Genomic DNA, 25,857 nt, shown 5'->3' with positions numbered 1-25,857 from the left:
ACCAGTAAGAAGCAACAGACACCCTTCAAAACCTATGTTAATCGCTGGGCGATGGTGGCGCACGCCTTTAGTCCCAACAGCACTCAGGAGGCAGAGTCAGGCAGATCTCTGTGAGTTCGAGGCCAGCCTGGTCTACAGAGCAAGACCCGGGACAGGCACCAAAACTACACAGAGAAACCTTGTCTCGAAAAAAAAAAAAAAAAAACCAAAAAAGAAAAAGAAAAAAAGAAATAAAGAAACCTATGATAACTATCTTAGCAGCACATCCTAGCCACATCCCCCTTCTCCATGGACATAAACCAAATGGGAAGATGATAATAAACACAGCAGCAGGGTGTTCTCTGAGAAAAGGAGTCCACGAGAGCAAACCTGGATGCATCACTTACAAGGGGAAGAAAATGGCGTCAGGGTCATACTCACTCCAAATGGGAGCTGGCCTAAGACTCAACAACACGGCTCTTTAGCTCATAGTGCTGACTAAGCTGTATGAATACATGTATTAAAGACTCCGTGGTTTTTCTGTTTCAGAATTTGAAATACATTAGGATGCCCCAAACTCCAACTAGAAGTTACTCATGAAATAGTTTCTATGTTACAGGGTAAATGTGTCTTATCGAAGATGCTTGGGGCCAGAAGTGCTTCAGATAAAGGGATTTCTCAGATGTCAGGATATGTGTGCATCTGCTTCACTGGTTAAACATCCATAATCCTAAAACTCTGAAATCTGAACTTCTCCAAAATCTGAAACTTGTAATCAGTGAGAGAATGAAGACGTCTTGGAGATTGACTTGGCAGATTAGGAATGTTCAACCTGAGGGGCCCATTGCCATACACTGTCGCTGATGTCCACGGAACACATCCTCAAACTATACTTGCGCCCAGTTGTCCTTTAGTAGCTTTCTACCTGCCTGCCTCCACCTGCATCCCTGTGCCCAGCCCTGGGAAGGGTCATCTTCACACACAGACCTATAAGACATTAACCCGACCGCAACACTTGTATATCCTCTACCACAGATGCCCTGCCAAAGATCAGACAGCCAACCAAATATTAGCCTCTGTGTCGGTCACCTCTACCAGGACTCCTGCCAGAGCTGAGAGGAATCAATAATCTTCCTTCCTCAACTGTGAGTCAAAGGGCATCTGAAGGTTTGCAGGAACAGAGCAAAAGTAGACCAGTATCAATCACCAACAGGTCCCTACCAGGTTAGTGCCCATGAGCCATCATCTGCTCCTAGAGCTTGCAAAGGAGTAACCTCTTCCAGGAAAACACTCATTTGCCAGTCAGTGCCTTTGAAGCAGCTGACCGCTGACCAGACTTTGCCCCTGGAAGCCCTGTGGTAAGGCAGGAATGCAGAGCCGCTCTGGAGGAAAGGAATCTCATTAAACGGCTTTGACCCCAGGGAGTTTGGAAATCCCCATCCCGAAGAAAATACTAAGCTTTACCATTCCTTTAATGAGAAAGAGGCTGAGTGTGTGTCTCTGCCTGGAGACAGGTGAAGAGGCAAAGGATTGTCTAATAAGAGTGACCAGTGGTCACCCGCGCCATGATTTAGAACACTGCTCTCATGGCAACTCTTTCTCTGGTGGGTGCTACAAAGGAAGCAGGTTCTCGCCCACTGTGGTTTGAATCAGAAAGGGCTCCCATGGGCTCCGGTTTTGAATGCTTGACTCCCAATTGGTGGCACTATCTTGAGTGCTCTGTGGCTGGCAGGCATGGGTGGGCCTTTGAAAGACAGACCTGGCTACGCTCTCCCCGATTCCTCAGCCACTCCACCTCATGCTCCCATCACGGCCAGCTGTACTCTGTCTTTCCTCCAGCGATGGACAGAAATACCTCGGAATCGGTGAGGCGAAATAAACATGTCTTCCCCAAAGTGGTAGAGGGTATATGACCAGCAACACAAACGAACAGGTAAGGAATCAACACACAGAAGGACTAGGGCTTCCTAAGGTCACAGAAGGCAAACGTGGGATTTAAATGCTTATGCCCTGCTTAATTCCCACAATTTGGCAAGGAGACTCTCACATCCTGTGGCAGCCATGGCTTGGGAAGGTAAAAATGGCTGTGGGAGCCACAGAGCAACAGGGATGAGTTTCCCGACAGCTGCTACTCTGGGGCTGTGATTCTGTGTTATTCACAAAGGCCCTAACTGTGACCTATCACTTGCCTGCAACCTTAACCCTTAGCCCATTCACAGTGGAGGGGCTCGACGCCTTGCTCCAGCTTGACTTCCTAAGGCCAGAGCTGGCAGAGAAAGCCAGCTCTAAGATAAGAAAGGTGTCAAGCTATAGCAAGAAATGGGACAGTGTCAGTTGGCAGCGAGGTCATAAATATGGACAAATGTAAGCAAGGCCTGGAGGCCAGGAAAGCACTTCAGGGCCCCTCGGGGCCCAGTGCTGAAACCTGGCTGGTGCTGTAGGAACATAGGCCTTCCAACCAAGAACGGAGGGAAAATCGGCATTCAGAGCCTTGAAACCTCCAGATCTTGGTGTGGGTCATTTCAATGCTCCAGCCAAGCCCCTTCCTGTCACATCAAGCTCTAAGAAGCCACTGTCAGATGACAACCAAGACTCACATAAGGTCTTCCTCAGCAGAAATCAAGGAGATCTACTAGTGGCAGGTTCTATAATGAACTCAATGGTTAACTGATTCACTATGAAACTTGCTATTGCCATGTCTTTATTTTCATGTTTGATACAGGATCTCATATAGCCCAAGCTGGCCTCAGACTCACTTTGTAGCCATAGATGACCACGGGCTTCTAATCCTCTCAAGTGCTGAGATTGCAGATATGCCATACCACAGCTGGTTTTAGGCAGGGCTGGGGGTTGGACACAGGACTTCACCACGTATGCCAGCCAGCTCTCTACCAGCTGCGTCACACCCCCGCCCCAGCCCCTGCTAACACTTTTCATCAGTGACTTGAACACTACTCCAGAGCCACAGCAGGTCCCAAATTGGATAACCAGCTATGGTTTTAGGAATTCTGACTTCTCTGATCCCTTCCTCACTGCTCTGAGATCGCACTGAAGTCTGTCATCCCAGCCTTCAAGGAGCAAACCAATACTTTGTGCAATATCTCCCACTCCCACTGGAGACTGCCAGAGGCTCCAGGCCAGGGGTTGGCCACACGGCAGGGCTTTTAACAGTCTACCTGGAAGAAACAAGACCTCATTCCTCCTGAATATACACCTGAGGTGCTCAGCAACATGCTGCCAGGCTGTGTCCCATCACGTCTAGAGCTGAGCTGCGGAGGATTTGTGTCAAGAGCTAGCCAACAGTATCATTCCGGCCTGCCAGTGACAGGTCAGGACTGGCGGTAACGGCTGAGCCACCCCCACCCAGGCAGCAGTGAAAGACAGCATATGACAGCCCAACCACCCAACATCTGGGGTGGGAGATGAGATTCCAGAGAATTAAACTAAGGGATCTGAGGAACTATCCGTACCTCCACTGCACTCTGCCCCCCACCCCCCCATAGCAGACATCCGGAGAAAAGGGTCACCAATAAATATCCAATAGTCTCTGGGAACATAGAGCTATAATGGTTAGCAAGATCATAATTCAAAGCCAAAGGGACTCCATGAGTGAGGAAGGGTACTAATCTCCCACTTCTTCATATGTGTGCATGTATGTATGCTTGCATGTGTGTGGGTCCAAGCATGTATGTAGCTGTGGAGGCCTGAGGTACACATCAGGAATTTCTTTGATCATTTCTACTTTATTCTTCGTGGCCGGGTCTCTTAAACATGGAGCTCCCTGGCACAGCTAATCTCACTAGCCAGCTTGCTCAGGGGATCCTGTCTCCACCCTCCAAGGCTGGGGATGCCACGCTCACCCAGCATTCACTGGGGTTTTAAGAATCCAAACTCTAGCCCTCAAGCTCTCAAGCTTGGCAGGTGCTTGAGCTACTGAGCAATCTCTCCCTTGCCTGAAACTAACTAGTCTTCTGAGTTAGAGCCACAGAGACCAGGTCTTCTGAGTTAGAGCCACAGAGACAGGGTCTTCTGAGTTAGAGCCACAGAGACCAGGTCTTCTGAAGTTAGAGCCACAGAGACCAGGTCTTCTGAGTTAGAGCCACAGAGACCAGGTCTTCTGAGTTAAAGCCACAGAGACAGGGTCTTCTGAAGTTAGAGCCACAGAGAGCAGGTCTTCTGAGTTAGAGCCACAGAGACCAGGTCTTCTGAGTTAGAGTCACAGAGACCAGGTCTTCTGAGTTAGAGCCACAGAGACCATGTCTTCTGAAGTCAGAGCCACAGAGACCAGGTCTTCTGAAGTTAGAGCCACGGAGATTGGCTCTGAGATGTCTGCTCTGTGGTCGGGTCTGAGATGCCTACTCTGGTGTCTTCTCCAAGACCTCGCATACATCACTGACCCCTGCTGGGCCCAGATTTCCTCAGCCCTGAGATGAGGGTGAGGGTTGAAAGAAGGAGAAAGGAGGTTCTGTGATCCTCTGTCAGCCCAAGAGCCAAAGCAGTCTAAGATGGCCTGGATGATGTCATTAACCAAAGGTGCAAAGTCAGCAGGAAACAGAACTTCACCTACTGGTCCCCAAGGGGCACTTAGGGACTAGTTTACCTAGCTAAGACTTGGAAAAAAGCAAGGCATGATAATGTACACTCGCAAACCCAGTGTCGGGAAGACACATACATAGGAGCTGACTACTCAGACTAGCTAGCCTAGGGTCACAGTGACAGACCTGGTGGCGGGGAGTGAATGGCTCCTAAGGAGCACAGAAGTTGTCCTCCAGCACCCACACCCCACTAGACACGTTCTCTCTCTGTCTCTCTGTGTGTCCCTCTCTTCTAGTTGAGACCAAGAAAAGCTACTAGAGAGCAAGCCCTTGGGGACATTTGTGTTAGAGCAGTTTTAGAACACTCATGCAGCCACCACACAAGTGAGGTCAACCTCTTCTTCCCGATTTTACTGATTATAAAGCAGGTTCAGAAGAGCTCAGTAGCTCTTCTGGTGCCCACGGTGTTTCTGCCAGTGGACTGGCTGCTCTTATCACGAGAGCAAGCTGTATTTGTTCCTAACATGCCAGGGCCTCAGTTCTTGGGTCAGACCCAGTGAAAAGAGTTAATGACTTCTAGGTGCCACTTGGTGGGGGGAGGGGGCATTCTTCAGATCAAGGACTTCAGCATCCCTCCCTGAGGAATCATGGTGAAGACTCACCACCCCCACCCCTAGCCATTCACTCGGCAGGCTGTTTCATTATTGACACAACCACCGAGACACAGATCTTCGTGCTAATTTCCCTTCACTGTAAATGGCGGAAAAGTAATGGTGTCAATTTTAATGAGGATCAAGCAAGGCTCCTCACAGGACCTTGTCAATGAACAGCAATCTCCTCACACACAACAACAACGGCCTGCTGTTTCATTCTGGAACACAAGAGTATCGCTTAAACTTCCACGGCATTTACCCAGATGTGCGGATGTGGAGCCTGTATGCCTCCATGCTTCCTAACACCGAACCATAGATGGGGGTGGTGCAGAAACGCTCCAGCAAGAGCTGAGCTGCCTGGTCACTGGAAACAGCTGCTAGTTTTCTGTGAAATAAAGAGGTAACTGAGACCTTGTTACCACACAGCAAAGTACTGCATTTGGGCTCCAGGGCCACCAGGAGTTTGCTGCCTAAGCCTGAATCCTTTCTGTTCCCACTTGCCAAGAAGATGTTCAGAACCCTGTAAGTCTTTATGAGGCTCCTCGCTGACTCAATTCTCATTTTATTAGTGCTTCTCAAAGCAACTGCTGGGGTTTTCAGGGAGAAAAAAAAAAGTATTTCACACCTCTATCTTTACTGAAAAATGTCTTCTATTCCACTGACTTTTGACTTCTATTTATAAAGAAGGTTCAAGGCTTAGAGAAAAAAAAATCACTGGAGTTGTGCTTTAATGGATATTCCCAACCAGCATTGTGTCATTATTGGCCCGGGCTGAGCTGGGCGATCTCCCAAACTTGTGACATAATCAGGCCTCTCTCTGCATTACTCCATACACTCCATGCTCCCTCCACATCACACCACTGAATCATACGCTCTTTTCAGCAAGACTGATTGCCAGGGGATTAACATTAGACAGGCCAATTCCATTATTCAGCAGCCCCATTCAAATCCCAGCCCTAAACTCTAAGAGAGATTTCAGAGCTTTCACAGGGATGAGCCGCCAGCGAGCTCAAAGGGGAGGTGGGGCGAGGGGCTTTTGAATGTTTAACACAACGACTCAAGCTAAAACCTGCTGTAAGCAAGACCCTGGGGCTACATCGGCCCTGCCTTGACTCTTCAGTTCTTGGAATGGCCCCAATCATGAATAATTTGTAGACCTGTGCTAGGCTCAAATCCCAAAGGACTCTTACAGAACAATTTTTTTCCTCCATAATAAATTACTTAATTTTAAATTTAAGTATTCAGAACTTTTAGCTCCAAATCTAACTTTCTTTTCTTAATGCAAACACTTCGTGTCAGATTCAGTCCACGCAGCCTGAGGTAAATCCCAAATCATGTGCTCCTTGATGAATGGATTTAGAGCCATTTGTGACAGAAGAAATCCTCTCACACGTCACTCCTCTGTGTGTGTGTGTTTACTAAAATATCTGAGCCTAGCATACCACAGATGTCTCTATAAGAAACATGACCAGAGGCAGGCCTGATGATGCAGGTCACAAGATGAGCTACTCAGGATGCTGGGGTGGAAGATCAAAAGTTTCACCTGCCTGGATAACACAGCAAGGTCAAGGCCAGCCTGGGCAACTTAATGAGATCTCGTCTCAATATTTAATAGACATATTTTTAAAATGTCTGGAAACAGCTGGGCGATGGTGGCACACACCTTCAATCCCAGCACTCGAGAGGCAGAGGCAGGCGGATCTCTGTGAGTCTGAGGCCAGCCTGGTCTACAGAGAGAGTTCCAGGTCAGCCAGGGCTATTACACAGGGAAACCCTGTCTCGAAATGAAACAAAACAAAACAAAACAAACAGAAAAGTCTGGAATATAACTCAATGACAGAACACTTGCCTAAGGCATGGCAGGCCGTGATTTCAGTCCTGAGTATTTGGGGATGGGAAAGTGGGAGACACAAGCCATGTGTGGGGGTTAGCACCTATAATCTCCACACTAGAGAGGTGGAGACAGGAGGAACAGGAGAGTTCAAAGTCATCCTCAACTACGCAGCAAGTTCAAGGCTAGCCTGGACTACATGAGACCATCTCAACAAACATAGAAGTAAATAAAAATAAAGACATAAAAGAAGGCTCTGTCACTCTTTCATGGATAGTTAGTGTGTAAGTATTACACAATGGCCTATCAAATTTCACATTAAGCCTTCTGAATAACTCAAAATACTCTTGTCACTTAAATGCTTACACTCAAATGGAAGTTAAAGATATATAACTTTGTATAAACTTGTATAAACTATGCTTGGTAAGGTAGAGATTTTGTGACTGTAACCTCACTTAACCAGACAGAAAAACCAATATGACTTTCTTTTGTTTTTTTTTTTGTTTTTTTGGTTTTTCGAGACAGGGTTTCTCTGTGTAGCTTTGCGCCTTTCCTGGGACTCACTTGGTAGCCCAGGCTGGCCTCGAACTCACAGAGATCCGCCTGGCTCTGCCTCCCGAGTGCTGGGATTAAAGGCGTGCGCCACCACCGCCCGGCTCCAATATGACTTTCTGTTTTAACTTTTAGTTAACCTAAATCTTCAACTAAATAAAACTATGCAATTTGGTTAATCCCACATTGAGGAAGGTTTTTAATGGTTCTTGGGCAGCCCAAGAATTTGCAGAATCTTCCTTTAAATAGTTTACATTTTATAAAAGGACAGAAATACTCATAAGTAAGATAATATCCAGGTCCATGCATAGGAAATGTTGTAGGAGAGTCCATGTTTACAGAGTAAAGCGGGTAGCCACGTTTGTGGAGTCACCAAAGGCCGTGAGAAATCAAAACAGATCCCTGGGAACTCTTGAGTTGAGACCTCAGGCAACGGTCTGCACACGGAAGAGTAACCCAAAGAAATGACCAGGGACAGGAAAGGAGTCAAGTCAATTCAGAGCACAGACAGCTTCTATAGGGAAGAGCTCTGAACCCACCATCCCCACAACACAGAGAGGCCTAGCCGCAGACTCCTGTCGAGGTCTGTGAGCAAACACAGCTACCAACTCAGAGCTGACAGGACTTGGAATTGCCTAGGAGACAAACCTCTGGGCAAGTCTATGCAGGAGTTTCTAGAGTAAGTTAATAAAGGTGGGAAGGGCCACCTTACAAGTGGGTACCCCACTACATGGACTGCACAAAAAGAGGAGGGAGGTAGGTGCCTTGTTCCTGACTCCACGCCATTGCCACCATGGCAGACTCACGCTGTGAGCCCAAATGAAAGGCTCCTTCCATGGGTTGCTTTTGTTGAGTGTTTTGTGCAACAACAAGAAAAGTAACTAATGTAGCAACCAGTCAAATCTCTTCATTAGTCACAAAAAACTCATGATAACCAGTAAAACTTGGGAGGAAACGTTCCTTTTGGGAACGACAGGATGTGTAACCGTAAGATGGGTAACAAAAATGATCTACTTATCTTTGACAAAAACGTATTTGTGAGCTCTCAAATACAAGTGGTTCCCTTTGCTCAGAGAAATGTCTTCCAGGAATAGACGGTGAACTACCCAATGACCATCTCTGACATTGGCTTTTTTCTTCCAGCCAGGCACAGGCTCAATCATTATATTAATTTTTTCTTTACTCTTCAGTCAATGTGTTAAGTTGTCCTTCTTTAAACAATGTTGCCTCTCTTTTAAAATCAAATTTTTCCAGGGCTGGAAAGGCGGCTCAGCAGTTAAGGGCACATACTGCTCTTCCAGAGGACCTGGGTTCCATCCTCAGCATCCACACTGGGTGGTACACCACTGTCTATGGCTCTAGCTCCAGGAGATCCAATGCCCTCTTCTGGCCTCTACAGGCACCTGCACTCAATTGCACGTAGCCACACACAGACACACACTTACATAATTAAAAGTTTCCCTGCACACACTAAGATTATTTAAAGTAATCTTAGCTTCCAGAATGAGATGTTTCATTCTGATTATTTTATACTTTTATACTGATGAAAGATAATGCTTCAGAACCAAGAAGATTCCCCCTGAAGCCCATAAAACCTGGCTATTCAGGAAATAGAACACAGTCATATGACAGACGCAACCATCTCAGATGATATCTCATGGATACAAAAAAAGAGACAAGCCGATTCTCCCTAAGTGTGAGGAGAAAAATACCCTCACTGTGTGGTTTTAATTGAGTCAAGCTAGGATAGATTGGCGGTGTACTGCTGCCCAAGAGGCCAACTCACCGACAACATCCAGGTGGTATGTGTGGTTGATGGACCCGTACTCATTCTCCACGAGGCAGGTGTAATTGCCTTTGTCCGACGGGACCACGCTCTCCATAATAAGGCTCCAGTGCTGGTTTCGTACCTGAAAAAGCCAAAGGAAAGGTGGTTATTTATAACAAACCTAGCACCAGATACCTGTGGTGTGCTTTCTTGACTTAAAATGAATATTAATATTAAATTCATTTGAATATTCATTTTAATGGATATCGTTCTGTATAAATAAAACATTGATTGGCCAGTGGCCAGGCAGGAAGTAGGCGGGACAAGGAGAGAGGAGAATTCTGGGAAGTGGAAGGCTGAAGTGGGGTAGACACTGCCAGTCTCCGCCATGACAAGCAGCATGTGAAGATGCCGGTAAGCCACGAGCCACGTGGCAAGGTATAGATTTATAGAAATGGGTTAATTTAAGATATAAGAACAGTTAGCAAGAAGCCTGCCACGGCCATACAGTTTGTAAATAATATAAGCGTCTGTGTGTTTATTTTATAAGTGGGCTGTCCGACTGCCGGGGCTCGGCGGGACCCAGAGAGAAGCTCTCCAGCTACAGAAGTTGGCTGGGGCTAAGAGTGGACACAATATGTTCAGCACCCACATGGCCTGGGTTCAATTCCCAGGGAAGTGGGTGGAAGTAGAGAATGTGGAGGAATTGTAACCTGCCCTCACAATTAATATTCAGAATGGTGATGAATGATAAGAGAGGTTTCCCTAGAACAGCCTGGCAGGCAGGTAGTGGCACACTCTGAATACACAGGGCTATCCAGGAGGACACAAAGATATGCCCCCGTCTTGGATTTGAAGTTCCATTAGGAGAACCCACATGGCCAAGAGATCCAAATCACTAAGCCACACAATGTCATATCTGACTGGCAGGGAAACTACTAAGGCCACCCTCCCAGTGGGAGCCTGCAGTCCCCAGAGCACCATGGAACCACCTGGAGCCAACACTGGTGATCACCAGCTATATGCCACACCTTCTGCCTTAGCTAACTTAATTCCCCAAGAAGCCCTTGGGTCAGATCTATTCTTGTTCCGACAGCTTCTTGTTTCTTTCTCTGGGCCCCCAGATCTATGGAAGTTTCAAGCAGTTTCACCTGGGACCATGGGTCTGCCCTTCTCCCTTCCTGCTGGGAGACGAATAAAAGGCACGTGTTCCTGGTATTCCCAGAATTCCAGGCATGGGAGCAAGGACTCCAAATTACTTATCTGTTTGCAAGTGCCTTGAGACTTTCCAAAGATAAGAAGTGCACATAAAACGGGCCTATTGTGAGTCCCACCCACAGCCTGTCAGCTCACACTAGGTTCTAATGTTCTCATCTTACGAGAACCTAAACTAGAAAGTAAGGAGAGTCACCTCACAGCCACTCCCTTCTAAGAAGAGAGGGCAGGGCAGTCGTCTCATGATGCACCTGCGAACAGGGGTAAGAGTATGCCATGACTGTTACTGCAGGGAGGCGGGGGGGGGGGGGGGGGGGGGTACTGCTGCTGAGCTCAACACCAAGGTCATCGTTCCCACCAGGGTGTCACATGGTGCCACTGAGGTAAGGAAGGGGCTGGATCCCTCTTAACAGCACAAGCCAAGGGTTGGGAATGAGGCTAAGCATCGCCTTGCTTAGATGCCACTGACTCCAACCCTTGCACAGCTGTGGAGTTGCCTCAGAGTCCAGCACAGGAAGGTGGCAAAGGAAAACCAACCCACAAGCGAGATAGGTGGGGGGAGGGAACGAATCTGAGGGCTTCAGGCTGATAACAGAGGAAGTCTGTGCTCCTCAAAAGACTCACATAGGTCTCCTTGCAGGACCTGCAAGACAGCCTGAGAGGAAGAGAGATGGCTTCCTCACAGGTAAAAGTTCCCTACCCCACACAGTATCAGAGTCCTGCTGGGGGAAACACATGCCAAATTCCACGGTCTTACAGGAACCGATCTAATTCCCGTCCCAGGGTGCTACCTGAAGCTGGCACTCTGGAAGATGGGGAAGAAGTAACCAGCTCTCTTGCAGAACTCAAGGCAGACCCTCTGCATCCCAGGATCTCAGGAATATCAGAAACGGCTCTCTCCTTGCCAGCCACATGGAGGGTAATTTGGGGATGCAGCCACAGGCTCCAGAGTCACCAAGCCTCATAATCCAGCCTTGAGCCCTGCTGTAAATATTCAGTTCTTTGAGCCCCCGCTCAAATGTCATGCCTGTAAGCCTTTAATCATGGCAGCGCCTCACTCTGGACCCCATCCAAACTGTCAATGTCTTTCTTGTGCCTGGATTCAGACTCTGGCACATGGCATATTCCAAATGGATTTGCCCCTGAACTGTTAAGGGAGGTGACGTTGGCTGTCCAAGACATCAGATCTTGGCTTGGGGCAGTACAGCCTGGCAGCTGCCTTTCTGGATACCACCACCACCACCCCACCTCTCTTGCAAAGCACATGGTCTGTTAGGTGTTTCCTTGGGTCTTTGGCATTCTAAGAAAGAGCCCTGAATATTCATCTCTTGGAGACACACTACAAATATCAATAAGTTAGTATGCTATTACAGTAAGAAGCACATAGACCAAAGAAGGTATCTCCACCCTCCTAGAACCTTATTACTCAATCAATATCCCCCACATGCAGTGCTGTTCATATTTTCTTTCTGACACCACTGCTCGCAACTGAGTTCCTTGACACACCATCACACCCAAATTTTAAAGCTGTGGCGTTTTGCAAACAGATGCTCTTAGAAACCTCCAACAGTGGGAGGTAGATGCTTCTGTTGTAGAGGAGAGCCTCCTCTTAGTGAGAGTAACAGCGAGTCAAACAACCCCAACAGCAATTCTGCAAGAAATGGGACACTGAGTTCGGAAACGTATTAAATCAGTGTTTGCACACCAAGCGTCCACGTGACCTGAAGAGGGTACCCTTGCAGCGAGCATGTGAACAGCACCTCGCCCTTCAGCGTGCTCTTCTCAGTGTCTCAGATCTGCAGGGCCACAATTATTTTGTCATTTGGGTCAAATGCATATACATTGATTTTGCTTTCGGAGAACAGGGAATATAAATACCGCCCCCCCTCCCCGAGCCAAAAAATCTGAAAGGCTGTTCAGTCTCATTAGCAATCAAGGGAATGCAAATTAAAACAATAATGAGACACTTGTTCACCAGCTGATTAACAAAAATTAGGAAGACCAGTGTCACTTTCGAACTTGGCGGGTGAATATAAGGGAACACAGAGACAAATGGAAAACGGCAACATAAAGCCAGAGAAACCAGTCCGAGGAACAATTTGGTGGCACCCGTTAAAATTAATGACATTTTGTTGTTGTTGTTGTTGTTGTTTAACCCTGTTAATGCTACGTCTGGGTATCTTGTCTGCACAAAATAACCAGTCTAGCCAATCAGCAAGTTCAAGGTTCAGTAAGAGACTTTGTCTCACAAAATACGATAGAAAGTGACGAAGGAAGACACTTGATGGCCACCTCCAGCCTCCAAACACGTGTGTGCACACACAGGGGCACACAGACACACGAACTGAAAGAGAAGGGCTCCTCAGCCGTCTGCTGGGTCCTAGATCCTGCTCTGGAGAACGTCCGCATCTGGATCTCTCTAGCTGACCAAGAACAAAAGGCCAGGGACAGGAGGAGCCCTGCATCAGGCAGCATTCCTGGAACTTTATTTTCATTCCTGCCCACAGCCAAATTTGTGTGGAATTCATCCTTATTTTCCCGCTGCCAAGAAACAGAACTGGTGAGCAGAGCTCCAAAACTATGTTCACCAAGGTCTTTCTTGAAATAACATTTCAGTATTGAAACAAAGCAGACTGACGCTAAGCCCCTGAGCAGTTAACATGGAGCACGAAAAACAGACTCCACAAACGGTCCACACCCCAATGTGAAGAGAGAAGGTGGTTCAGACAGCTGGTTTGTTTTGTTTTATTTTCCCAGACTCTTCGGTTATCTCAAACCTCTCTGAGTGCCTGTGAAGGCTTCAGCTATGTCCAGGTGCCATAGGGAGTGAAGACTTAACATCAATGCAGAATCGAACATATCACCAGAGAGTCGAGGGTCAAAGGCCCCAACTGTCACCTGGATGTTTGGCTTCCTCATTGCAAAACAACAAAATATTCAAAGATTTCCAAATACCCAGGTGTGCACTACCAAGTGGAATAAACATCCAGAAGCTGTACCCTGAGCCAGCTCGGAGGAGGTATCCATGTGACAACAGATGCCCCTGTGACTTCCCAGAAAACAGCAATCGCTGAAGCCTGGGCTTCAGAAAGGCAGTCTACAAATACACCCGCTGTTGTTAAGATGTATGGAATCTCACTATTCCATATCAAGCCCCATTTCCAGAAGGCTCTTGGGGATGTCAAGCCATTCCTTCTGGATGTAATCGTGCACGGGGCTCACACATGTGGAGGGACTGGCACTCGGGGCTGCTGGTCATCATTTCTGTCATTACCCAGAAATGAAGGTAAACACTCGTTAATGCTTAAACCGGCATTGATGGGTAGCAGTTTGCTTTGCAGGGGGCTGTCCAGAGAGCAGGGCTGCACATCAGCCCCGTACCACCGCTAGTGGAAACAGAATCTCTCCACTCTGCCCAGTCAACAACCCCTGAATCTCTGCAGAGGAAGTGTGATTTACAACTGCAAAATGCAAGGATGCCCAACTCAACGGCCTGTTGCCTGACAGCGCTAACAAAGTGGGCGGCAACAGGGCATCAGCAACGGGGCATCTCACACCTTGCAAACTCAGCTCTTTAACAAGGCTGACCTTCAAAACCTGAACAAAGAACTTTCCAGTGAGTCCACTAGGTATCCACCCCAGAGAACTGAAAGCAAGGACACAGACAGAAGAACAGAAATGATCACAAAAGGTGGTAGGTACATCCATTTGATGAACTAGGAATCAACCATAAATTACGCTTTGACTCATACTAGAACATAGATGAATCCTGAATACATTACATCATGTAAAATAAGCTGGGCATAAAAGGCAAACACCCTGTGACTCCAAAATTTCATAGACAAAAAAAAAATAGACTTGAGGATCTCAAGTACTGGGGGAGGGGTAATTTCTTAATGGGTGCAGAGATTTTATTTAGAGTAACAAAAAAGTTTTGGAGATAAAAATGGATTAGCAATATATGGTATTATAGGTATTCTAGGACAATTTTTGGTGGATATTTTTTTAAGTCTCATAATCCAGAGAGGTGGCAGAGTTGGAAGAATACAGAGAGAGAGAGAGAGAGAGAGAGAGAGAGAGAAAACCATGCTTCTGGTCAAGCTTTACTTCAGTACCAACTGCCATTCCCTCCGCCTCTCTGACTAAAAAAAATACGGATGCATGTGGCGGTGCATGCCTATTACCTAGCACTAGGCGGTAGAGGCAGGAAAATTGAGTTCAACGGCAGCCTGGGTTACACAGTAAGTTGGAGGCCAGTCTATCTCAGCTATCCAGTATGTCTCCAATTAAACGGCAAGAATAAGTGCAGGATGCCAAATATTGCTACACTGAAATTAGTCTTGGTCCTTTTTGGGGGGATGGGGGTTGTTTTTTGTTTTTCCCTTCAAGACAGGGTTTCTCTGTGTAGCCTTAGCTGTCCTTGGCTGTCCTGGAACTTGCTCTGTAGACCAGGCTGGCCTCGAACTCACAGAGATCCACCTGCCTCCCCTTTATAAAAATACTTAATAATTTTTATTTTAATCAATGTGTATTATGTGGGAAAGATGTGTGTATGTAAGTGCTGGTGCCCTCAGAGGCCAGAGGCACACCAAATCTTTGGGTGCCAGGAACTGAACCCAGATTCTCTGGAAAAGCAGTCCATGGTCATAGCCTCCAAGCCACCCCTCCAGCCCAAGTTTTGGTCCCATTTTTTCAATTCTCTGATTTCAAGTGATTTTGTGTTTTTCCTTCTCCCTAAGATGGCCCCATGCACAAGTCATTCCAAAGCATGCTGGGGTGTAGTGGCCAAGGGCCACGAAGCCATAAACAGCCAGAAGAGCTTGCAGGACTGGCCTGGCCATCAAAGCCGAGGTGGGCTCCAGAATGACAGGTTTATGAAGAAACAAGAAAAGTTGCGCAAATAACCAATGTTCCTTTACGGAAACTTCCAGGTCTCTGGCTTTCTGGAAAAACACACTGTGGAAAACTTGACACCTTGCTTCATTAAGAGGCAAACAGGCAGGAAATCAGAGGAGTCAGGGGTTGGGAGGCGGCAGGCCCTCTCTGTGGGGTTTGAGTTAGGTAGGTCTCTTCAATTAAGTATCCCTTGAATGATGACAGGGCTCAGTGAGTAAAGGCCATCACCTTCCAAGACTGATGGCTTAAGTGTGATTCTCTAGGACCCATCTGGTGGAAGAAAAGAACCAGCTCCTTCCCACAGGTTGTCCTTTGACCTCCACATGATACACCTACACACACACACACACACACACACACACACACACATCAATAAGTTTGTTTTGTTTTTAAGTAGGTCTCTCCTTTCAGTTCTGAGGGATGCAAAGCTACAGCTTGTTTCCACACAGCACCTCAGGGCAAATGCTGGTAGGTGCATTTGTTTAGAAGTCCACATAGCAATGAAAAAAAAAAACACCAAAAGGAGATGCCCACACAGGGACCAAGACACCCAGCACTGTCCCATGAAGGCCCAGGTGAAGTCTCAAGTAGACAGGTATCAGGCAGGCGGATATACCAGGAAGGGGACCAGCCCCAGGAGAAGGGACCTCCCATGCTTCTCGAGCCAGGAACCTGGGCAGGTTTAGCGCAAGAATTATGCTTTAGGGAACAATGTTTGCCAAGCTGAAAGCTGCAATTTTCCTCAGTCCCAGAAGCCCCTGGGGCTCCACAGAATTTCTAAATTCCCACTGTCACCAAATAAACATCCTATGGGTGTCAACCTTAATTGCCCTGTTGTGAAAATCTCTATTGCACCATCATTTACATTGGATGGGTCACCTCAGGGGCCACCAGGCCACAGCCTCCTTCTGCGTGCACCAGAGAGATCAGGAGAGCAACAGGGCAGGACCACACATTCCAAAGGCCGGCTTTCTCTTTCTCCTTTTCACCCCCTTTCCTTCATCTTTTGGGGGGCGGCATGCATAAGTATATGTTTATGTACAAATGTGTACGGATGCCAGAGGTCAAGTTTGGGACTCTCCCTCCCCACCTTAATTTTTTGAGACAAGATCTCTCAGCAAACCCGAGGCTCACTGATTGGACAAGGGGAGCTGCCGGCCAGTGAACGCCTGCCCCGGGAGCACAGGCACACACTAGTATAGCTGGCTTTTGTCACGGGTTCAGGTATCGAACTTGGGTCCTCATGCTTGCAAACATTTTACCAACTGACCCATCACCCCAGCCCTCAAAAAAAAAAAAAAAAAAAATTAACATCAAAATGTTCTTTGGATTTAGAGATTTGTCCCTAGTCACTCAAATTCCTTTCTCTTTGCCTCCAGAGAAACAGCTCAAACACTAATTAACGAAACCCCTCAGGGTGGGGTGGGAGGGTTGGAGAAATGGCCCCCTGGTTAAGAGCATTTGCTGCTCTTGCAGAGGACCCAGCATCCACAAGGCAGCTCACAACTACAATTCCAGTTCCAAAAATCTGATGCCTTCTTCTGAACGGAGGGCACCAGGCAGGCATGTGTGCACAAATATACACACAGGCAATACCCATACATATAAAACAAATTAGATGAATCTTTGAAAAAAAAAACAAAAAAACAGTCCACAGGCTACAGCCATTCTTTGGGGTCCTCCTGGGTGTTCTTATTCAGCGCGATGTTGTCATGGGTAATTAAAATTACCTGCACCTGTTAAAAATCAAGGGCATCCCCTCATTAAGCCCCTGTGCCTAACAGCTCCATAATCGTAATCACTCATTCACATCTGCAAAATGTTCCTTATCCATAATAATGATGTACAGCCCATTTATTTTAAGACCAAGAGTCTCTGGAGACTCACGGGCTCGCTTTGTACCTGCTTAGAGGTTGTCTTTCTGAGTAGAATTAGGATTCTGACCACCATTCTCACAGTAAAACTGCATTTAAATAGTTCAAACTGCATCAATTCTATGCGTTTCTACAAGCCAGAATAGTAAGCCAATGGGTGGGGGGGGGGGGGGGGGAACAGGGTTTAAGTGATGTGACACTCCCTTTTAAAAAAAAAAATAATTGATTTAATGTGGATTGGTTTGAAGGTATGTGATCCCTTAGAACTGGAGTTAGAAACAGTTGTGAGCTGTCATGTGGGTGCTGGGAATTGAACCCGGATCCTCTAGAAGAGCAGCCAGTGTTCTTATCCGCGGAGCCATCTCTCCAGCCCCTGGTGACCCTCCTTTTCTAAGCAGCAATGACTAATAAAACCTTTGTCTGTTATTTTTATTTATTTATTTTAGGGTCTAAACTAAGAAGGAAAGGACAAATCAACCTCATGACTCCTGCGTCTACTAACAAGTAGAAGTCGCGGTTGACAAATGAAGAGTTTCCACGTCTGAGGTCCAGCAGACCTACCAAAGGGCAAAAATTCTTACAGAAGCAAATAAGCCTTTGAAGATGAAAGCCTGCTCAGCCAGCCCCAGCTCTCTGACAATGGGAAGGAAGCCCACACACGCTCTGCAGGGTGGCATGGGGGCTGGGTACCACAGTACCAGGTTCCACACAGGGAGAGACCAGTCTGTTCTTCCACACACGTTCCAATGCTGCCTCCACAAACACCTCCTTTTAAGAACTGGGCATTGGCGCCTTCTCTTTACCCATGTAGAAGTTTCTTAGATGGGTCTTAGTGATACCCACACTCTTGGCACTTATGCCCCTGCCTCATCTCCTCCCTGGGGACCCATTTAATAAAAGGGAAGCGCAAAAGGGCTGGGACATTGCTTCCATGAGGAGGTGACAGAAGGCTGACATCTTGGTTCTTCCACTCTGGCTCCTCCGTCTGCTTACCCTGAAGATGACCACTCTCATGTTGTCACTTGCTTTGTGTTGGCCCATGTGGCAAGGAGCAAGACAGTGAATGCTAATGGCAACTGAACACTTCCTTCCCTAGTGTAGCCTTTGAGGGAAAACCCAGCCTTAACTAAAACCTTGCACAGTCCTGGAGAGACCAAGACAAAAGACCCCACCAGGCTGCACTCAGATTTGCAGTAAGACTGTAAAGCCTCAACCTGGAGCAACTTGTTACACAGCAACTGATAACCGATACACCCTCACCTCTTCTTCCAAATGCACAGCAGCAGGCTTTCATAATAAGGTTTCCTTAAATCCTCTTCACACGCAAAATTCTTAAAATTCTATCCATGCTGAGTAATTTGAAAATTCCATCCCTCTCTTTCAAAGAAAAAAATATCTTTCCAACTAATCCTCAAACCTTTCTCTGTTCCTCTTTTTTGTTTATTTTTTTGGTGGTGGTGGTTGTATGTAGCCCTGACTATCCTAGAGCTCACTGTGTAGAGCAGGCTAGCTTTGAACTCAAAGTGATCTGTCTGCCTCTGCCTCCCGAGTCCTCTGATTAAAGACGTGTGCTACCACATCTGGCTGCCTGGTGCTCCTTTCTCCCTCTTCTCCAGTTGTACTAATACCACATTTCCTTCCATGCCCACCTGATGCAACAGGCCCTTGAGACTTCATCTTTCTCAGCAGCCTCCAAACGCCAGATCTTAAGTTGGCCTCCCCGCCAAACCAGGGCCCCTCCGACTGGAGGCCGTGTCCAGCCATGCTCGCTTTAGCTTCTCCAGTGCCTAGACAGTGTCCTATATGAGGACACTCAATCAATGATGCTGAATGGATGCGCAGAACTATACTTAGCATCCCAAAAAGCCCTCTCAGGGATGTCACAGAGATCCTGTTGCCCAATTCCCCCAGTGCCTGATGGGCCATTGAGCATCTCTGGTGATGGAGATGGAGAAGGGGGCGGGGGGGGGGGGGGGGGGGACACGACGGCTTCTGTCATTGTCCAGCATCTCCCCCTATTAACACATACTAGTTCACACTCCCTCCTCTAACCCAAGCTATTCACTCTCAATACAACCCCACCCTCACAGGGCAGCTGCGCCAGTTCAAGTTTTACAGACCATAAAGCATATAGAAAACAGACCCTCAACTTTCGACCCCCTGGTTATTAAACTTTCCTCATGTAAAGAAGAATGCAAATGGGGACTAACTTTAAAATTACAGGGGCGTCCAGGGTGATCTTTTAAACATATCAAACAGTGACGTGATCGATTATAATAATTACGTCTTTTTAAAAATGCATATTCCTTCTGGTCCTGCCAACTTCAGAGGACTTTGAAAAGTAAACATTTCAGAAGTACAGGGCTTTTGAAGCTCAGTCCTACCTTATAGCCTCCGATGCGATGCTCCTGCTTAAACTCCTTCCCGTTTTTCAGCCACCTCATTGTGGGCGTTGGATTCCCCCCAGCGGGACAGCGGAACTTTACAGTGTTGGCGGCGGGGACAGCATGCAGCCGCTTCTCCATCTTCTCTGTGTTGGTCCAGTATGGTGCTCCTGAATCGGAAGACAAATGACAGGCGGTAGATGAAGGGATAGCCTCATCAACCCCAGAAAGGTAAGGCTGCTTTGTGGTGCAAGAAAGGACCTGATTTTCTTTTGACTCTTTGAATAATATTTATGTTAGGAAACTATTTTCAGAAGTCTGGTCCAGCTGGCCTAGCAGAAGGTCCCCAGAGGGGCTGCTTATTGGGTTATGACTATTAACAGGGAAAAAAAAAAAAAGCATCTGAAGCACCTTCTCTCTTGTTCCTGTCCAGTGCCAAAAAATAATTTCATGTCAAATCATGCTTTAAAATGCTACTTTAGATTCACAGAAACAGCCCATGTAATAGCATGGGCTCAGTCCTCCAAAAACACATCATTTTAGATCACCACGCCTATTAAATGGTCATATATACACACTGTAAAAATAAACTGTCCTCGGGGACCACATAAACTTGCCCATCAGAACTTTCTTTCTGTGTGGGCATGAGTATAAAGGGTGTTCATGTGTGTACCGGCACATGTGCATGTGTGTAAGGCCAGAGGTCAACCTCAGGTGACATTCCTCAAGTGCCAAAAGCTAAGTGACTAGTTTTTTGAGACAAAGTCTCTCAGTGGCCTGGAACTTAACCAGCAAGTTAGGCTGGCCCGCCATAGAGACCCCAGGGATCTGTGTGTCTCTATTTCCCCAGGATCGGGATGACAAGCATGTGCCATCATGCCAAGCTTTTTCTAACAAGGGTTGTGGGGATCCAACTCAGGTCCTCATACTTAACAGAGCAAGTCCTTTACCCACTGATCTAACACTCTAGCCAGCCCCGAGCAATCTTGTAAATGGTGATCAATAGCATAAATTATCTTAGCATGATAAAGTGATCCTGGGAGCCATCATTAATTTCCTAGCACCTAATTTGATAAATCAAAATATTGTATTGCTAAGTATAGCTTAATTTTTTAAATGAAAGAGATCTTTTTTTTTTCTTTCCAGTGGTGCTTATGAACACTGTAATCCCCATGCCATGGCTAAGCTTAACAGAAGGCAACTAATCAAATCCTAAATAAGTCACGGCCCCTAAATGGCCCTCACAGTCACAGGTACAAGGGATTTTTTTTTTTTTTTTAAGTTCAGAAAAAGAGGTAGATCTTTCAATGACCAAGTAACAAGTAAAGTACGTTTTATAAACAGGTGCCGCACCATCAATCCAGAATGCTGCTATCAACTCTTTATGCCAGTGCTAACAGCTCGAGGCTACTCCTGACCCAATATTTGTTTGCCAAGCATTGTTCTAAGAGCTTGTACATGCCTAGCATGTGAATCCTCACAGCTCAGTGGGGAGCCATTACCGTCCCTGTTGCAGGTCAAGGAAACTGAGGTACTGAGACCTTACCTGCAAATAGTCACAGCACTAAAAGTCACACAACCGAGATTTAACCAACATCAGTCTGATTGCCCAAGTCCCAATTCCTAGCCCCAGTCTCCTTGCTAACACTGACCAGCTTCACCGAGAAGTCATGCCTTCGAGTGTGCCTTCTAGACACTGAACACTAGATCTGAAACAGTCTGTTAGGGCGAACACTCCAACCTCGAGTGTTGTCCAGAACTTCCGGGCAACAATTATACTTTCCCCATGGTAAGGGGCAACAGGAGTGGCCCGCTCACTCCACAAACCAGAGGCAAAATGGTCCCAGCCAAGGAGTATATTTGGCAGTCTCCCCTCTGGCATCTGCTGGGAGAGGTTCAACCTGCACAGCTAGGCTCTCCTGTTACAATCCCTCTCTGGAATAACTGCCCCTGCCCGGGGCTGTCTTGCCCTTGGTTTTGACACCTGCTATGAGAGGCAGGGCTGGGATGTCTTATCAAGAGGGCACTGTATCTTCTTCATGCTAATGCATTCCCAAGTGTCAAAGTGGTGGGATGTAGGTGGCAACCTCACGACACTAAGACTACAAAACCACAGCTGCTCACCCATTTAGAGCAGAGGGAAAGCGGGGAGGGGGGAGGGGAGGGGAGAGGAGAGGAGAGGGAAGGAGGCCAAGCCAGAAGAAAAGAGGTTGCACTATTTCCTTTCAATCCAGTTGCATTTGCGATATGCATCTTGAGGACCTTGTAGCTAGGGCACTGGATACTTGTAAACACATCTATTCTTCTGAGAGTTCACCAGGGGAACCACTGGACTCCTACTTATCACAAGACCCCAAGGACCTGGCATACCCTGAAACAATCATCTTTCATTTTAAAAGCTTCTACTTAGAAAAAAATCCATCCAAAGCCACTGAAAGCAGTCATTGAGATCCCAAAATAAATAATGAGCTTTGTCCCTACACAAAGACTTTAACAAATCTGACCTAAATGGAAAGCATACCTCATGCTGTCAGGTGTCTGGACTCATGTCATTTGTTTAAGTAAACACAATGGCCTATTCACATGAATTAGCTAAATATTAATGCAGTCACTCTTTCAGATAGCATCAATTACTGCTGGGCTGAGCTCTGGAATGTCCTTTTTTAAAAAAAAAAACATAAAAGAAATCAACAAATAGGTGCTTACAAACCATTAGGCATGATTTTCATGTTCTTTCTCTGAGGTCAAAAAGTAGGAGTTGGCCTCAGGAACTAGGAATGTTCTTTTCTACTCTAAGCCATCCGTGAGGCTGCACCACCGCAGGGGACTGCCCCCCAGCCACGTGCAATGCACTGTCCTGGCTTGTGCCAGCAGCACACTGGCAACCGAAGCCTTTGTCTTGGTAGCCAAGGAATGACTTAAGGAAGAGGATAAAAGAATGTGGCTGGGTTTTCTAACAGGTAGCTGCTTCCCTCAAGGGAAACTGTCGCTAGAAAACATGCTCTCACAAAACAGGCACTGGCCACATACCACAGTCTGGACACTGCTTGCCTCAGCCTCAGAGACCCAAGGTGGGTGGGGGCACCATGAAATCCAATCACTATGAGGCTGTAGCTGGAACTGAATTTCACAACAAGCCTTGGGGAGCCGAAAGGTCACCGAGCTAAGTTGTTCAAGGTGCCAGTGTGCCAGGGAAGGGACGTCCCTATGCTCTAGCGTGCTGCTGATTTTCTGGCCTCCAGCACTCTGCTGAGGGCTACCTCGGGACAACAGTCTTTGCAACTGAGCCTCCTTTAAGATGGCGAGTGTGCATATTTAAAAAAAAAAAATAACATGATGCTTGGAGAAGAGATAAGACTATTATTTCTAACAGTAACATGGCCTTTCCCGATATAAGCTTCATAATCTAGAAAAATAACACTCCTATACAACCATCATGCTGTGTTTCTTTCCTTCTGCAGCAGCCTCCTGTCCTTTGAGACAGTCTTGCTTTGTAGCCCAGGCTAGCATCAAACTCAAGGTCCTGCCTCCTCTTCCCTAGTGCTGGCATCGCAGGTCCAACACCCCGGACTCTGCAGATTCTTCTCCTCAATATTCCCTGCCGTTTCCACCAAGTAACTACGTACAAACGTCCAGGCACCAAAGAGGTAGGATATACAATCAGAGAAACAAGGGCCAAGCATCTTGGAGAAGCCAAGCCAGCCTCTTCCCTACCAAAGCTTGGGAGCATGTCCACAATTCCACATGGAGCAGGAAGTGTTGCCACGGAGTCAAAGCCTGCAGATGCAGAGATGATCCTGGTACCTAGCAGATGGCCACACACTGGCTATTCAACAAACTTACTGGAAAAGAATTGGCAAGACAGCACACAAGGTTGCCTGAAACCAGGACCGCAGGCAGCTGCCTTCTCTGCCTCCCTTGGTATCACCTTAGAGATACGGAGCACACACTCAAAGGCACCGATTTGATAAGAGGGGATTGTGGTTTAGACCTCCAAAGGCCAAAAAAGCGAAGCACACCACGTCACTTGTGAAGTAAATGAATGGACTTCCCTTTGGCTCTGACATTCATAGATCTTCCTCCTGGAGATCACAGCAAAAAGAAAAACAGCCTGCTGGTCACAAAATACGAACAATAAGGAAATCAAACAAACAGTCGATGCAGCATCACAAAGAAGTAAAATCCAGTCAGAAAGATGCAGTCGACCTACTGAGAGCCAAGAGCAGCCGTCCTCCTTTATACCAGCCAGCACTTATCACCTCTGGGTGATCATGCTAAGTAGATTCTCACTCTGCTAAAATGCAACTGAGTTCAGAGAGGCCCTGACTCCACTCAGTCCTTCCAAGGACCCTACGGCCATCCTTAGCCATTCTGTCCCACCACGGAGAAGGTCCGTGCCTCCTCCGCTGTAATGGTTGCTTCCTCATCATGGATGCCAGCTTCCACGCTCAGGGTGTCCATCCTGGAAAGTACACCTGCTGGTGACTGCCAGCTAGCAGGCAGAGAACAAAATAGGCCACAGCTTGAGTTGCAGACAGGGTAGGAGGATGGACAGCTAGGAAAAGCTTTACTATAAACCAAGGAAGCTGTTCTGATAAGGTTCTAATATTCTTCCCAGGCATCTGTGTGCTATGCAGGTATTGATTTTGTCAACAAATGGTAGGACTACAGGGGTTTTTGACCCTGCAATTTAAACTTAATGATAAAACATAAGCTGCTGGGCCTGCCCCATAAAAACCCTTACACGGCCAAGTATTGACATCTAAGGTTTACAAGCTGTTCTCTGTCCAGAACCAAAAGCAAGCACAGCCCCATATTTTAAAGGAAAAACAGAGTCATATTACAATGTTCCTCCATCTGGCCTGATGGCTGACAGGATCAATGTCACCCAGAAAGGTTAAGTGATTTGATCAAGGTCACAAAGCCAGAGGCCGGGCCAAGGCTAGCCCCCAGTCTCCAGATCCCTTAGCAATGCTCTTCAACCACAGCAGGCTGCCCTGTGAACTCTCCCACAGTAATTAAGTCAAAAGTTCAAGATTTATGTGAGCCGGGGACGCTGATGACTGCCAACTTTATTTTTATTGATGCAGAAATTTTAAAACGCACGAGCTGTTTCAGCTCTTAGATCAAGTCTCCCCAGCTCCCTAAAGCCCCACTAAGGCCCCTGCCTTAAGTCTATAATTAGGGCTTTTAAAAATATCACTAATCAGGACATCTGAATGCTATGCCCCCTGATGTCTTTGGGTTTTGTTTGTTTTTTGTTTTTATAATGTCACTATCCTTGCGATAGACTGTCATTCATCTGCTTTTGGTTTGATATAAACTGAGAGAAACCAAATCTAGCAGAACTGGAGGGTGGGGGGTGGGACTTAGAAAAGAGTGGTGTCACTGTTCTAGCGCTGTGAAAAGACACCATGACCAAGGCAACTCTTATGGAAGAACGCATTTAGTTGGGGCTGGCTTACGGTTTCAGAGGTTTAGTACATCATCATCATAAAGAGAGCAGACACGGTGCTGGAGAAGTAGCTTGAGAACTCTACATCCTGGTCCATAGGCAGAGAGAAAGAGACAGAGATTGGTGTGGGCTTTTGAAACCTCAAAGCCCATCCCCAGTGACACATTTTCTCCAGCAAGGCCACACCTCCTAATCCTTCTCAAATAGAGCCACTCCCTGGTGACTAAGCATTCAAATATATGAACCTTTGGGGGCCGTTCTTATTCAAACCACCACAGGTACAGTCTGGCTTCTAGAAATCTCTATCAAACAGCCCACTGAACAGTGATGTGTTTTATCCAAAACATGTGGTGTGTGTGGGGTGGGGCGGGGTGGGGTCAGTCACTTACAAGAGAAATGACTAGAGCCCCCTAGGACAGTCCATGGAATTCACAGGATCTGCTGCAAGACAAGGTTTCCCAACCACCGACAGAGCAGCTAGCCAGGGTCAGGCTCACCATTAGCACCATCTGCCATGAGGCACCTGAACCCACCTTCTGAGGAGGTTTCCATTAGGAAGAATTTCCAGAACATTCCACAGCCTACACACTTTGTCTTTTTCACTCTTCTCAATTCGTGTATTCACCAACTTGGACACCACCTCTACCAAGTTTTAAAACACAAAAACATCAGAACCATAGTGACTCAGAACTGTTAGCAGCAACAGGGTAACCCA

General features: G+C 46.9%; 1 protein-coding gene across 1 annotated transcript in view; it reads right to left on the bottom strand.

Moving 5' to 3' along the window:
• Nucleotides 1-25,857, bottom strand: part of Fgfr2 (fibroblast growth factor receptor 2) — a 107,747-nt gene that overhangs the window by 51,225 nt on the left and 30,665 nt on the right. Inside the window, 2 exon segments of the mRNA XM_052714721.1 lie at nucleotides 9,337-9,460; nucleotides 19,688-19,857. Of these exon segments, the coding sequence (XP_052570681.1) occupies nucleotides 9,337-9,460; nucleotides 19,688-19,857 (294 nt within the window).

This window comes from Peromyscus californicus, unplaced genomic scaffold, assembly GCF_007827085.1.
Source record: "Peromyscus californicus insignis strain IS unplaced genomic scaffold, ASM782708v3 Scaffold_4__1_contigs__length_199733344, whole genome shotgun sequence".
NCBI classification, from domain to species: Eukaryota; Metazoa; Chordata; class Mammalia; order Rodentia; family Cricetidae; genus Peromyscus; species Peromyscus californicus.
This window is presented reverse-complemented; position numbering and strand designations above follow the sequence as displayed.